This window comes from Ranitomeya variabilis, chromosome 2 (assembly GCF_051348905.1).
Source record: "Ranitomeya variabilis isolate aRanVar5 chromosome 2, aRanVar5.hap1, whole genome shotgun sequence".
In the NCBI taxonomy this organism is placed as follows: domain Eukaryota; kingdom Metazoa; phylum Chordata; class Amphibia; order Anura; family Dendrobatidae; genus Ranitomeya; species Ranitomeya variabilis.
The window spans coordinates 906952562-906968987 of NC_135233.1; the positions used below are offsets into that span (position 1 = coordinate 906952562).

Here is a 16426-nt window from a genome sequence, read left to right on the forward strand (position 1 = left end):
TATTAATGCACTCTCTGGCTTCCATACATTCGTTGCCTGTAACCATGCATTTAAAGGGTCTCTGTCACCAGGTTTTTACTATCTCATCTGAGAGCAGCATAATGTGGGGGCAGAGACCCAGGTTCCAGTGATGTGTCACTTTCTGGGCTGCTTGCTGTCATTTTGATAAAAATCACTGTTTTCTCAGCTGCAGATCTAACAGTTTTCTGACAGCTGAGCACTGTATAACCCCGCCCCTAACACTGATTGGCAGCTTTCGGTGTACTATGTAGATGAGCAGAAAGCTGCCAATCAGTGGTGGAGGCGGGGTTACACAGGGTATATGAATATGCTTGACTACCTGGCAGCAGGTTTACTAGCCCTCTAGTGATAATCTCCTGCTAATAAAACACTGATTTCATGAAAACTACACTAGGCAGCCCAGTAAGTGACATTTTGCTGCAATCAGGGTCTCTGCCAGTAAACTACACTGTGCTTTAGTCTAGGTTGGAACAACCTGTTAACAGAGTCACTTTATGGAATTATTAGGTTTATGGTTATTTTGAAAAAGGTGTTGGGAACATTATTTTGCACCAGACTCTGCTTTTCACCAACACAAGGTTTCCAGTCACTTCAGAATTTTAGTTATCGTCACTTAAATTTGTCCCCAGTAAGTAAATACTGAGGTTACAAGCGAGTCACTACAAACTGGGATTTTAGTGCAACTGCAGGGTGGTCTGAAGCTTGGAGAGAAATCTCCTGCTTTCCGGAGAAGCCTTATTTTCACGGACTTAGGAGGTTACAGAGTTCACCGAAGTGTTTAGTTTTAATGATAACTGTCATAAAGCGAGTGGGATCCAAGCAAAGTGATCATGATATTCTTCCCCATCATATCTCTGTGCTTAGCATGACACAGAATTGCATGTCCTAACACACTTTCCTTTATCAGCGCACACGGAGTTCTATGGAGGAAGGTGTATAAGGCAGGGAGGAGTGGGCTTTCTATTTTCCCACATCTTGTAACAAAATAAAAATGTAAATGATATTTCTCAGAGCGTAAATGCCCCTCTCCTCACATTTATGTGCAATTTCCATGTCGTGCAGGAGATGTGTTTCATGCGACAGGAGAGACTGAAATTAGGTAGCAATTTACTGATTCTTGCTCAATTTATCATAATTCCCATATTGTGCGTCTATGCGTTATTTTTATCTTGCTTTAATTCAGTTACATGTGATACGTCTTAACCTCTCATGTAAATTGTATGTGTTACCTATTTAAATAAATGTCCCTTTTGTGCAGACTCTTCGTTCAGGACTACTAGATGAACAGTCATATAAAAAGAGTAAGACATGTTAAGTAACCTCGGGCACACTTTTGTTTTTTTAAATTAACATTGTATAGACTTTAGTCACCCCAATGTATTAAAGTGTATCTGCATCCAGCTTTTTCTATGTAATCTGAAAGCAGCATAATAGAGACAGAGACCCTGAGTCCAGTGATGTGTCACTTACTGGGCTTCTTAATATAGTTTTAATAGAAAACTAGTAAACCTTCTGCCATGTAGTCCTCAATATTCATGAGCTCTGTATAACCCTGCCCCCACCATGTATTGTCCTGTCTGATCCCAGTGTCTGGAATGAAGCTGTGGCCAGAGTGTGGACTCGGAACAAGCTACTGGAAGTGTACTTAATTTACGGTGCTTCAGAATTTGCCCCAATCTACACTACAAACTATGATAAAGGCTAGCTTCTTAAAAAAAATAATTCAGGTGTTAATCTGCATGTACACTGGTTCAGATTGCGTTAGTGCAATCCGTTTAGCGCTAGCGGATTGCACTAACGCAATGTCTTTTTCGGGGCCGCGTTTAGGGGTCGCGTTAACGTCCCCGCTCTCGCAGATCCCCGATCTGCAAGAGCGGGGAACGGACCTCTGGCGCGCCGCGAACGCTGCAAGCAGCGTCCGAGGCGCGCTACAAAAGACCGGCACATCGCTAGCGCGAGCCGAAAATGACACGCGCTAGCAATGCGCTTTAACATTGCCGGCAATGGGAGCGCTAACGGACGCGGTGCACGGCGTTAATTTCGCCGTGCAACGCTGTCCGTTAGCGCTCTCCCATTAACGCAATGGGAACCTAGATTATTATGAATGAGAGACCTTATTAACGCTCGTTCACAATAATCTCACAGTATAAACAGGTTGCTGATCATTCGATGAATGAGCCAAAATGGTCGTTCATCAGGAGAAATGATCTTTTGGCTTTCACAAAAGATCATCCTTCTCGACAGTGCACAGTCCTGTGTAAACAGGGCTCAAACGGCCAAGAACAGGGGGAGCCTGTGTGCCCTCAATGATTTATTACACATTGCTCAATGGAATCATTTACTTTGGTCCCCCTGTGTAAACAGGTTATTACATGACTGACCGATCAGGATAGGTCGCTGAATGTTTAGTACAGACAGACGGTCTGTTTAATCAGACCTTTCATGTAGAGTATGAGATATGGAGAGCTGGTCAGGGATTTCATAATAGAGGGCTGGTGATGGTCTGAGTGACTGATGGCTAACAAAATAAATATCAATGTATGAACTCATCAAGACTAGTGTTCCATACAACAACAACCTCTACCTGCTGGAGAAACATGCAACAGATATAAGTGGAGCACACACATCTTTTTTTTATGTCTGTGTACCAGAAACCAAAACTTATGCAGCGTTCAATACAGCTACAATTTCCGTTAAAATTTTTGCCAATTTTTTAGCTTAAAATATCAGAATCCTCTTGCCAATGTCCCCTCAACACTAAGCCCAGCCCAGGACAATTTTTTAGGTTATGCAAAAATTTGTGACTTTTTTTTTTTTTAAAAGCAGAAAACTACTCAGCCACTCCCCTCCCCCATGTCTCCAAAGTCATGTTTGTTCTATTATTACATAGAAAATAAGAACCTCTGCTCTCCATTAAGAAGATCCTGAGAAAACTTGGAATCTCTGTGATTCCTTCACACATCCCTGTGGGTATGATGTAATTTACCAGATCGGCATTGCATGGCCTTTTAAGCCTCCTTATCCTGGCATGTCACTCTCCATAAGGAGAAATGTTACCCCTTACACCGTAGTCAGAGGCATCTCACATATAGCCAAATCAGATCTCTTGCTTTGCACCTAGGAGGCGCAATGCCTCAAAACATGAGGCTGCACATTGAGATTCTCGTTTGGCTTTTATCCTAAATGATGAGGCAAAGCTCGTAAAAGGGTTGATATTGCTACAAGAATTGCTACATCCAATAGGTGGCTCAAAAGTTCAAGTTCAAAGTTCTGAAGAGGCAATTTATATATTTAGGGTCGATATTGACTTTTAGGGTTGTGACTTCCAATAAGTAGCACTAGAGTCTAAATCTTCTTCCCCGCTTCAGAGACAATTGGCGTTTTATCTGTAGGCATGCCTGAATTTTCACTTTTCTTATTCACACAGCATTGCTGTTGGCCCATGTCATGGGCAATGTGCGGACAGCGTATGGTGAAGCAGCTGATCTTCATGAAAGTAAATAGCACTGAGCCGTAATACCCAACACAAAGTGGCGCGGTCATTAGAAAAGAAAAATAGCTGTGTTTTTCTAATCACATAAAACCTCTTCAATATCGTAACTACTAACTCGCACAAACAAGATTTCTACATTAGTGTTATACGTTACACTAATAGGCATTGGACAAACCCAGAAGAAAAATAGAACATTTATTATGTGTAGCCTTTTACCGATAAAAAATAATTAATTTAAGAAATATGAGAGCATTTCAGATATGATAAGTCTACGTCTACAAATCAGAATTAAACAGAACAATAATAATGTTATCTAGAACAATTAGGAAATATTTCAAAAGTGAAAATGAAATTTCATCCTAGAATTCTATGGGGATTTGCAGTAATTTGCTCTTTGGGTTCTCTCTCTGCTGTCTGACTTATGATTTTAGAGCTGAACAGCATGAGTTATGATCGTTTCTCAAGGAATTACAATTTAATTAAGATTTCTCTAAAACTCAGGGAAATGAGTCCTGGGGCTAATTACAAGCCAAGACGAATGAGCAGACTAGACCAGTACTTCAAGTAAGACAACGCTGGGCTCCTGCGGGAAAGACTATACATGCTCGAAAGTTTGATATATCAATAGCATATATTTTTATGTATCTGCAAAAACGGGTGTTCAAATTTGCCATACCTAAAATGTTGTGGAGTAGTAAGAATTAATAAGTTCCATTGGTAACAAAGTGATTATATGAATTGGACTTACCTGTTTATATTCTGACTCTCGCCCGACCTGTACTTGCAAAATATATCCAATTGGATCTCCCCTCATAGGCGATACTGTCTCCCAGGCAATTTCACATGTGTTTCCTTCTAACTGTGTTACACGAGGAGCTGAAAAGAAAACCCCAACTGTTAGGACTGAAGAAAGGAAGAGCTAAAAATCCCAAAAAAGTCCAGAGGCATTGGAGATAACCCCTGTGTCCTACGGCCATCACGCTCACAGGGGTCTGGGAAGGCGACACATGGGGATTAGTTGGGCATGTCCAGAGATCTTCTTCCCTTGCTAAAAACCTATTTTCCATTTATGTACTCTAATCCTTAGCGTGATCACTCTTGAAAAGATCCAGGAAATGGAGCTATAGGAAATTGTTTGGCAGGATCAGTCACAAGTAATAATAAAATGATGCCAATATCGCAACGCAATCTGAAACAAAGCTTGCGAGAAAACTAGAGACTACTGCAAAAAGTCTGAACTGGTTGTCCAAAGGACACTAGCCTTGACTTTAGCTTAAAAGGGCTGCAGCTTTTCAGAAACAGTTGCCCATATTTCTCTGGACTGGGTCTGGTACTGTAGCTCAAACCTCAAGTTAATGGCCCTTAAAATGAATCTGTCACCAGGTTTTTGATACCCCATCTATCATGTAAGGGCAGACACCCCAGTTGTAGTGACGTGTCACATACGTGGCTGCTTGCTCTAGTTTTGATAACATCACAATTTTTCCTACTGGTCTCGGAATAGATGGCAAAAACCTGGAGGTGGACTTGCTCTAACTGCAATAAGAGCAATAGTCAGATCTAAGGTTGCTTTTAGATTTTTTTTGGAATCCTGAACAACTGTTTCAGGAACACAGCAACATGGCGCATCACATAATGTGGATGTAACTTTCTCTTCGCTTTCAGCTAAACATGACTGTAATAGATGATGTAAGCATTAATATATCACTAACTAGTAAAGAGGTGTATCCAGCTGGGTTATTAACCCTGCAAGGTAAATAGCTAAAGAGTGTTGCTAAAAGCTGATGTACAAAGCGGTAGACATCTGCTAATGCATCTCTGATGACTTCTTCTGCATATGGAATATACAATCATTTTACATGGCAGCTATGTGCACAAGACAGTAGTATTGGCACGATCATTGGTCGACACACTGTTTGCAGCTTTGTAAATAAAATCATTATGGGTAAGGTTGATGGGCTAAACAGCCACAAAGAGCTTATGTTACAGATGCTAAACGAATGTGGAATACATTGAAACTAGATATAGTGATTTAATGGCTATTGACAAAAGAGAAACATCATTGGGTAATACAAGGCGATAATCACAAACCAGGTATATCTGGGGCTGGATTCTATCAATATCTATGGCTTCTAATACAGACAAAATAAAAAGTGGCAGTATGTGCGAAGCCATAGACTCGGGGGGGGAAGAGGCCACAGGAAGATTTACCCAACATCAGGCCTTAAAAGACACTGAGCCCAAATACTTAAAGGGACTCGGTCAGCACAGAATCACTGTTCAAACAAAGTCCCGCCGCTTAGTGTGTCATGGCGGGACCAATCATTTATACACACCTTCTCATCTTCTTGTTTTCCATCTATATCCTCCCTTTCAACAATGATTCTGTGCTGACAGAGTCCCTTTAAAGAGGAATTGTCAGCTCTCCCAGGCTTGGATTGTGAACAAAATAATTTTGCATCATTACTCCTTTTGGAAAGCTACGAATAAACTGGCAATTGGGAGGTGCCAGCTGGGGGGGCTCTACCTCTACACTTTCGCACGGTTCTAACAGTGCCGATTGTGCAAGGACCCATTTCACTAGGGCTATGGTAACACCTACTTGTCAATCTATTCAAACATTTCTAGGAGGAATTATAGAGAAACTGTATAATCTGCTATGAAAAAACAGTCTAGAATTCTTATATTATAGGCAATATACAAAAAACAGATCCGGAGAGTAATGTTCACATGGTGAAAGTAAAGGGGTATTCCCATTTCAGATTCCACTTGATATGCTATAAAATGTATAATAGCTGTAGGAGCCAGGAAACGGAGAGACTGTACATATGATGCCCCTGAGTGCGTCCAGCATGGTATATGGCTACATAACATTTTTAGTCATCCAAAGTAGTTAATTTTTCCCCATAAATATCCGGATTCACCAGAAAACTAACCTTTAATGGTTGGTGGCACTGATTTGGTTGTACTGAACGTGTAGATGTCAGAAAATGGACCTTCCCCAGCGTCATTCACAGCCTGGATTCTGAAGTTGTAGCAGGTGAATTCTGTCAGTCTCTGCACTTTATAAGTGTGGCTTGGACCCCTATAGATGGGGATAAACCTAGAAAATAAATTGACAATTCATTATGTTATCCATCATGCCGGTGAATTTCAGTTGTTAATGAACCTGTAATATACAGATAGGGAAAGTGTATTAACTAGTAAAGGAGGAGAATCTGTAATATGCAAAGAAGAAAACTGTACTAATTAGAGTTGAGCGAATATGTTCGGAATCGGTTGCTGAATCTGAATTTGCCATATTAGTACAATATTGGTACCCTATTAATGCCGAATTTATGTTCAACGAACGATTCCAAACATATTCGGTCATTTCCACTCCCATTGACTCCAATGATGTTTGGTGAATATTACAAATGCAATACTCGCCGCCGATCGTAATTGGAACTGAATTTAGAAAAAATTGCTCAACTCTAGTACTAAACAGTGCAGGAGGAGAACCTGTAATACTTCTATATTAGTAAATGCTATAAAATTATCTCATCAACACATTTCTAAAAGTAAAGATATAGTGGGAAATCCTTCTAAGAACTTCACCTCATACACAAATACCCTTTGTGTTCAGAAAGACAGCACTTTACAAACGTTCAGACAGCTTTCTTTCACAAGTTTTCAGTTCTTTTTGCAGGTTAACGAACATCTATAATTCCTAATACACTGTGCTCCAAATTATTATGCAAATTGGATTTAAGTGTCAAAGATTTCATTTTTTGTTTTTCAAATAAACTCGTGGATGGTATTATGTCTCAGGGCTCAATGGATCACTGAAATCAATCTTAAACACGTGATAATTAGTTTTCCAGGTGATTCAAATAAAGGAAACTATTTAAAATGATGTTCCACATTATTAAGCAGGCCACAGGTTTCAAGCAATATGGGTAATAAAAAGGATCGCTCTGATGCTGAAAAGCGTTAAATAGTGCAATGTCTTGGACAAGGTATGAAAATATTAGATATTTCATGAAAAATTAAGAGTGATCATCATACTGTGAATATATTTGTGACTGAAACAGAGCACAGAGTTCATGCAGATAAAGGCATAATGAGGAAGGTTTCTGCCAGCCAAATTCATTGGATTAACCCCTTCACCCCGAAGCCTGTTTTCACCTAAGTGACAGGGCCAATTTTTAGAATTCTGACCACTGTCAATTTATGAGGTCATAACTCTAAAACGCTTCAACGGATCCTGGCGATTCTGACATTGTTTTCTCGTGACATATTGTACTTCATGATAGTGGTAAAACTTCTTCGATATGACTTGCATTTATTTGTGAGAAAAACAAAAAAATTTCAAAAATTATGAAAATTTAGCAATTTTCAAACTTTTAGTTTTTATGCCCTTAAATTAGAGAGTTATATCTCATAATATAGTTAATAAACAACATTTCCCACATGTCTGCTTTACATCAGCACAATTTTGGAAACAATTTATTTTTGTTAGGGAGTTATAAGGGTTAAAAGTTGACCAGCGATTTCTCATTTTTGCAACAAAATTTGCAAAACCATTTTTTTTACGGACCACCTCACACTTGAAGTGACTTTGAGGGGTCTATATGACAGAAAATGCCCAAAAGTGACACCATTCTAAAAACTGCACCCCTCAAGGTACTCAAAACCACATTCAAAAAGTTTATTAACCCTTCAGGTGCTTCACAGGAATTTTTGGAATGTTTAAAAAAAATTGAACATTTAACTTTTTTTTCACAAAATTTTTACTTCAGATCCAATTTGTTTTATTTTACCAAGGGTAACAGGAGAAATTGGACCAAAAAAGTCGTTGTACAATTTGTCCTGAGTACGCCGATACCCCACATGTTGGGGTAAACCATTGATTGGGCACATGGCAGAGCTCGGAAGGGAAGGAGCGCCATTTGACTTTTCAATGCAAGATTTGCTGGAATTGAGATCGGAACCCATGTCGCGATTGGAGAGCCCCTGATGTGCCTAAACAGTGGAAACCCCCACAAGTGACACCATTTTGGAAAGCAGACCCTCTAAGGAACTAATCTAGATGTGTGGTGAGCACTTTGAACCTCCAAGTGCTTCACAGAAGTTTATAATGTAGAGCCGTAAAAAAAAATTCATATTAATTTTCACAAAAAATGATCTTTTTGCCCCAAATTTTTTATTTTCCCAAGGGTAACAGGATAAATTGGACCCCAAAAGTTGTTGTGCAATTTGTCCTGAGTACGCTGATACTTCATATATGGGGATAAACCACTGATTGGGCACATGGCAGAGCTCGGAAGGGAAGGAGCGCCATTTGACTTTTCAATGCAAAATTGGCTGGAATTGAGATCGGAACCCATGTCGTGTTTGGAGAGCCCCTGACGTGCCTAAACAGTGGAAACCCCCACAAGTGACACCATTTTGGAAAGTAGACCCTCTAAGGAACTAATCTAGATGTGTGGTGAGCACTTTGAACCTCCAAGTGCTTCACAGAAGTTTATAATGTAGAGCCGTAAAAAAAAAATCATATTCATTTTCACCATTTTGGAAAGAAGACCACCTAAGGAACTTATCTAGATGTGTGGTGAGCACTTTTAACCCCCAATTGTTTCACTAAAGTTTAGAATGTAGCGCTGTGAAAATTAAAAAATCATTTTTTCTTTCCACAAAATTAGGTTTTAGCCCGCAATTTTTTTTTTCCCAAGGGTAACAAGAGAAATTGGACCACAAAAGTTATTGTCCAATTTGTCCTGAGTACGCTGATACCCCATACAATGGGGGGGAACCACTGTTTGGGCGCACGGCAGAGCTCGGAAGGGAAGGAGCGCCGTTTGAATTGCAGACTTAGATGGATTGGTCTGCAGGTGTCATGTTGCATTTGCAGAGCCCCTGATGTACCTAAACAGTAGAAACCCCCCACAAGTGACCCCATATTGGAAACTAGACCCCCCAGGGAACTTATCTAGATGTGTTGTGAGAACTTTGAACCAACAAGTGTTTCACTACAGTTTATCACGCAGAGCCGTGAAAATAAAAAATATTTTTTTTTCCACGAAAATGATATTTTAGCCCCCACGTTTTTATTTTCCCAAGGGTAACAGGACAAATTGGACCGCAAAAGTTGTTGTCCAACTTGTCCTGAGAACGCTGATACTCCATATGTTGGGTGAAACCACTGTTTGGGTGCACAGGAGAACTCGGAAGGGAAGGAGCACTGTTTTAGTTTTTCAAAGCAGAATTGGCTGGAATTGAGATCGGACGCCATGTCGCGTTTGGAGAGCCCCTGATGTGCCTAAACAGTGAAAACTCCCCAATTCTAACTGAAACCCTAACCCCAACCCTAACCCCAGCCCTAACCCCAACCCTAGCCCTAACCCTAGCGCTACTTTCACACTAGCGTTTTTTTTGCATACGTCGCAATGCGTCGTTTTGGCGAAAAAACGCATCCTGCAAAGTCATCTGCAGGATGCATTTTTTCCCCATAGACTAACATTAGCGACGCATTGCGACGTATTGACACACGTTGCAACCGTCGTGCGACGGTTGCGTCGTGTTGTGGCGGACCGCCGGCAGCAAAAAACGTTACATGTAACTTTTTTTGTGCCGACGGTCCACCATTTCCGACCGCGCATGCGCGGCTGGAACTCCGCCCCCACCTCCCCGCACCTCACAATGGGGCAGCGGATGCGTGGAAAAACAGCATCCGCTGCCCCCGTTGTGCGGCGCTTGCACAGTATGCGTCGGTACGTCGGGCCGACGCAGCGCGACAACCCCGTACCGACGCTAGTGTGAAAGTAGCCCAACGATAAAAAGGAAATAAATATATTTTTTAAAATTTTATTATTTTTCCCTAACTAAGGGGGTGATGAAGGGGGATTTGATTTACTTTTATAGCGTTTTTTGGGCGGATTTTTATGGTTGGCAGCCATCACACACTAAAAGACGCTTTTTATTGCAAAAAATAGTTTTTGCATCACCACATTTTGAGAGCTATAATTTATCCATATTTTGGCCCACAGAGTCATGTGAGATCTTGTTTTTTGCGGGACGAGTTGACATTTTTATTGGTACCATATTCGGGCACATGACATTTTTTGATCGCTTTTTATTCCGATTTTTGAGAGGCGGAATGAACAAAAACCAGCAATTCCTGAAATTCTTTTAGGGGGAGCGTTTATAGCGTTCCACGTGTGGTAAAATTGATAAAGCAGTTTTATTCTTCAGGTCAGTACGATTACAGCGATACCTCATTTATGGAATTTTTTTATGTTTTGGCGCTTTTACACAAAAACTATTTTATATAAAAAAATTATTGTTTTTGCATCGCTTTATTCTGAGAGCTATAACTTTTTTATTTTTCTGCTGATGATGCTGTATGGCAGCTTTTTTTTTGCGGGACAAGATGACGTTTTCAGCGGTACCCTGGTTATTTATATCCGTCATTTTGATCGCGTGTTATTCCACTTTTTGTTTGGCGGTATGAGATACCGCGTTGTTTTTTGCCTCGTTTTTTTTTTTTTTTTACGATGTTCACTGAAGGGGTTAACTAGTGATATAATTTTATAGGTGGGGTCGTTACGGACGCGGCGATACTAAATATGTGTACTTTTATTGTGTGATTTTTTTTTATTTAGATAAAGAAATGTATTTATGGGAATATTTTTTTTTTTTTCTTTATTTAGGAATTTTTTTTTCTTTTTTTTTTTTTTTTTTTTACACATGTGGACATTTTTTTTTTAAACTTTTTTACTTTGTCCCAGGGGGGGACATCACAGATCGGTGATCTGACAGTGTGCACAGCACTCTGTCAGATCACCGATCTTAGAGGCACGTTACAGAGGCTTGCCGGCGCCTGCTATGAGGAATTCTCAGCAGGCGTCGGCAAGCAGGGTCATCTCATGACCCGGAAGGAGTCCCGCGGCCATCTTGGATCCGGGGACTCCTTCCAGGTCACCGGAGCAGTGCGATCTCATCGCGCTGCTCCGGTGGGAGAGCGCAGGGAGCCCCCGTCCCTGCGCGATCCCACTCTATGCTGCTGTCACTATTGACAGCGGCATCAGAGGGTTAAATGCCCGCGATCGGCGATCGCGCCGATCGTGGGCATTGCTGCGGGTTGTCAGCTGTCATATACAGCTGACACCCGCACCCGATCACCGCAGCGCTCAGCGCGAGACCGCGGTGATCGATGCGCCATACTAGTACTGCGGCTGGCACTAATGGTATTTGAAGCTGCTGGTGCCTCTGGAGTCCCTCCAACCTCAAGGTGTAGGATCCTTCAAAGGCTTGCTGTAGTGCATAAACCTATTATTCGGCCACCCGTAAACAGTGTTCACAAGCAGAAACGGTTGCAGTGGGCCCAGACATACATGAAGACTAATTTTCAAACAGTCTTGTTTACTGATGAGTGTCGAGCAACCCTGGATGGTCCAGACGGATGGAGTAGTGAATGGTTGGTGGATGGGAAACAGCTGGTAGGGCCCTTTAAGGTTCCTGAAAGTGTGAAAATTACCTCTGCAAAGTATATAGAGTTTCTGACTGACAACTTTCTTCCATGGTATAAAAAGCAGAAATGTGCCTTCAGGAGCAAAATCATCTTCATGCATGACAATGCACCATCTCATGCTGCAAATGATACCTCTGAGTCATTGGCTGCTATGGGCATAAAAGGAGATAAACTCATGGAGTGGCCACCATATTCCCCTGACCTCAACCCTATAGAGAACCTTTGGAGTTTCATCAAGCAAAAAATCTATGAGGGTTGGGGGCAGTTCACATCAAAACAGCAGCTCAGGGAGGCTATTCTGACTTCATGCAAAGAAATACAAGCAGAAACTCTCCAAAAACTCACAAGTTCAATGGATGCAAAAACTGTGAAGGTGATATCAAAGAAGGGGTCCTATGCTAATATGTAACTTGGCCTGTTAGGATGTTTTGGAGTTAAGTAGCTTTTCTGTTCAGTGAATGTGACCTCCTAATGCTGCAAATTCCACAAATGAGCATTTTCAGTTCTTTAAAACATATCAAATGTTTAGAAATACTACTGTGCCTAATAATTTGGAACAGTGCATTTTGAGTTTGTATTCATTTTGGAGATTATACTGTTATCATTGGGAGGTTTCTTCAATAAAATTCAATGTATACTCTAACTGGTGATGACTTTTATTAGACTGACTGTCATTTGCACTGACCATTTAGGAAAATCTGAGAAAAATGTAATTTGCATAATTTGGAACATGGTGTACTTTTCTACTGTACTTTTGAGTTCTGCAAACACCTGTTGAAACCTACAAACCATAATATTTTGTGGTGGAGGGTGACAGTATGGGGCTATTTTGATTACTTCCAGTAGCAGAAAATATTAACACTACAACATACACAGACATTTTAGACAACAGACGCTACCAAAGTGGAAACACCAGTATTGGGAAAGCTGAGCAGAGAGTTTCTCAGTAGTTTCCACTGCCACTTTTGCTTTACAGCACTGGAGTCCAGGGCTCAAATCTGACCTTGAGCAAAATCAGCATAGAGTAGGCCGGTTCTCCCCATGTTAAGGGCAGCACGATGGCTCAGTGGATAGCACTGCATTGCTTGAGTCCTGGGTTCAAATCCCGCTGCTAATTACAAGATGTATTTTGCAAACCTGGAGTACATTTAGCATTCAGTTAAAATTACCGTATGAAAATTTACACAACCCTAAAATTATTATTATTATTAATAAACATTTTTATAGCGCCATTTATTTCATGGCGCTTTGCATGTGAACATAGCAAATATAGACAAGTACAATAAACATGAGTAAAACACGGCACACACAAGTACATAAGGAGGGAGGACCCTGCCTGCGAGGGCTCACAGTCTACAGGGGATGGGTGAAGATACACTAGGAGAAGGTAGAGCTGGTCGTGAGGTTGTTCAGTAGGTTGAGGATCACTGCAGGCTGTAGGCTGAAGTGAGTCTTCAGGTTCCTTTTGAAGGTTTCCGTGGTAGGCGAAAGTCTGATGTGTTGGGATAGAGAGTTCCATAGTATAGGGGAAGCACGGGAGAAGTCGTGGATGCGGTTGTGGGAGGAAGAGATGAGAGAGGAGTAGAGAAGGAGATCTTTAGAGGATCGGAGGTTGCGTGTAGGTAGGTACCGGGAGATCATGTCACAAATGTATGGAGGAGACAGGTTGTGGATGGCTTTGTATGTCATTGTTAGGGTTTTGGACTGTAGCCTTCGGGCAATAGGAAGTCAGTGAAGGGCTTGGCAGAGAGGCTGGGGAATAACGAGGGGACAGGTGGATTAGTCAGGCAGCAGAGTTTAGGATGGATTGGAGTGGTGCCAGAGTGCTAGAGGAGAGGCCAGAGAGTAGGAGGTTGCAGTAGTCGAGGCGGGAGATGATAACGGCATGTACAAGTGTTTTTGTGGTTTCATGGTCAAGGAATGCATGGATCCGGGAAATGTTTTTGACTTGGAATCGGCAGGAGGAGGCAAGGGCTTGGATATGTGGCTTGAAAGAGAGGGTAGAGTCAAGGATCATCCCGAGGCACCGAGCATGCAGGACTGGGGAAAGTGAGCAGCCATTGACATTGATGGATAGGTCAGGTGTAGGGGTAGAGTGAGGTGGGGGAAAGATGATGAATTCTGTTTTGTCCATGTTCAGTTTTAGAAAGCGAGAAGAAAAGAAAGATGAAATAGCAGACAGACATTGTGGGATTTTGGTCAGTAAGGAAGTGAGGTCAGGTCCAGATAGGTAGATCTGCATGTCATCAGCGTAGAGATGATATTGTAAACCGTGGGATTCTATGAGCTGTCCCAGGCCGAAGGTGTAGATGGAGAAGAGTATTGGTCCTAGAACTGAGCCTTAGGGAACACTGTTATGATCCCTAGTGGCTGAGGATCACAAATAGACCAGCAAGTGATTAAACAAAGGACGAGCTCTAGGGAGATGGTAACTGGACTGATCGCAAATCTGAACCTATCCAACACAACTAGAGATAGCCGGTGAACGTGCCTAAAAAATTACTAGACGTCTCGAGCCAGCCTGAGGAACTAGCTACCCCTAAAGAGAAAGAAAGACCTCGCTTGCCTCCAGAGAAATAATCCCCAAAGATATAGAAGCCCCCAACAAATATTAACGGTGAGGTAAGAAGAAGGCACATACATAGGGATGAAATCAGATTCAGGAAAAGAGGCCCACTAGTACTAGAAAGCAGAAAAATAGAGCAGGGGTCTATGCGATCAATAAAAAACCCTTACAAAATATCCATCCTGAGATTTCAAGAACCCACACACCAACTAACGGTGTGTGGGGAGAAACTCAGCCCACTAGAGCAACCAGCAAGCGAGGGAATTACATTTTAGCAAGCTGGAACAGAAAACATGATAAACACTGCTGATAAAAAAATGAGCAAACAAAACTTAGCTTGTCCTGGATGGACTGGGAGCAAGGTAGTCAGAAAGAATCTGAGTAGCACTGATTACATCGACAGCCGGCAACAAGTGAAAGTAAAACAGAGCTATATAGGAACCTCCCAGAGGATAATTAACCAGCTGATAGCCAGAGACCAGCAGGATAACAGACAAAGCCACCAGGGGGAGCCCAAAGCAAAAGTCACACCATACCACCAGTGACCACAAGAGGGAGCCTGAACACAGAGTTCACAACAGAACACCAACAGACAGGGGGCGAGATGAGGAGGTGGTGTGGGAGCGGGAGACACTGAATGTTCGGTTTGTTAGATATGATGAGATCCAGGCTAGGGCCAAGTCTGTGATGCCAAGAGATGACAGAATCTGTAACAGGAGGGAGTGGTCCACAGTGTCGAAGGCAGCAAACGGGTCAAGGAGGAGGAGGACAGAGTAGTGTCGCTAGCTCTTCGCGGTTAGTAGGTAGTTGGTCACTTTAGTTAGGGCAGTTTCAGTTGAGTGATGTGGTCGGAAGCCAGATTGTAACCGGTCAAAGAGGGAGCAGGAGGAGAGGTGAAGGACAGTTCAAGATGGACATGCTGTTCCAGTAGTTTTAAGGCAAAAGGAAGAAGTGATATCGGGCGATAGCTGGACACAGAGGATGGGTCGAGGAAGGTTTTTTTGAGGATAGGTGTGATTGATGCATATTTGAAGGATGAGGGAGACACCGTTAGTAAGTGAGGTTGAAGAGTTGTGTTAGGGTTGGGATGAAGACTTTTGCGAGGTTAGGGATGAGGTGGGACAGGAGCGGGTCAAGCGTGCAAGTGGTGAGATGTGCGCTTGACAGAACAGTGGTGAGCTGATCGTCTGTCATGGTGGAGAAGCTGGCTTTGGAACAACAGGGCTGAGAAGTCGAGAGGAGGGGCATAGGGGGCTGCGGGCAAAAGCTTTGTCTGATGTTATCGATCTTCTGCTTAAAGAAAGAGGCAAAGTCTTCAGCAGAAATGAGAGGAGAGGGAGGAGGTGCTGGGGGACGGAGTAGAGAATTGAAGGTGTTGAAGAGCTGTTTAGGGTTGTGAGTCAGGGAGGATATGAGAGTTGAGAAGTAGGTTTGTTTTGCGGCAGTGAGAGTGGATTTGAAGCTGGCGAGGGACTGCTTGCATGCGATGAAGTGCTCAGCAGAACGTAATCTCTTCCATCTCCGCTCAGCGACCCTGGAAGTCCGTCTCAGTTCTTTGGTCAGGCTGGTCAGCTAGGGCTGCCTGTTGATTGTACGAGTTTTGCTATGTGTGAGGTGGGCGGCCAAATCAAGTGTAGCTGTTATTGTGGTGTTATAAAAAGTGGTAGTAGCATTTGTGTCATGGAAGGAAGCTATGTCTGTAAGAGGGAGAAGGGACTCAGAGAGTGAGTGTAAATTGAGCTGTTTGAGATTTCTGTGAGGGTGAGTGAGTTTGTGGAGTGGGGGTTGCGCACTAGGAGAGGAGAGGGAAGAAAATGTCAGTAGGTTGTGGTCA

At 42.3% G+C, this 16426-nt stretch overlaps 1 protein-coding gene across 1 annotated transcript in view; it reads right to left on the reverse strand.

Moving 5' to 3' along the window:
- FNDC3B (fibronectin type III domain containing 3B) overlaps positions 1-16426 on the reverse strand; it is a 489123-nt gene that overhangs the window by 17429 nt on the left and 455268 nt on the right. The window contains exons 24-25 of the mRNA XM_077290528.1: positions 6451-6617; positions 4263-4390 (exon numbers count right to left, since the gene is read on the reverse strand). Of these exons, the coding sequence (XP_077146643.1) occupies positions 4263-4390; positions 6451-6617 (295 nt within the window). The remainder of the gene's footprint in view (positions 1-4262; positions 4391-6450; positions 6618-16426) is intronic.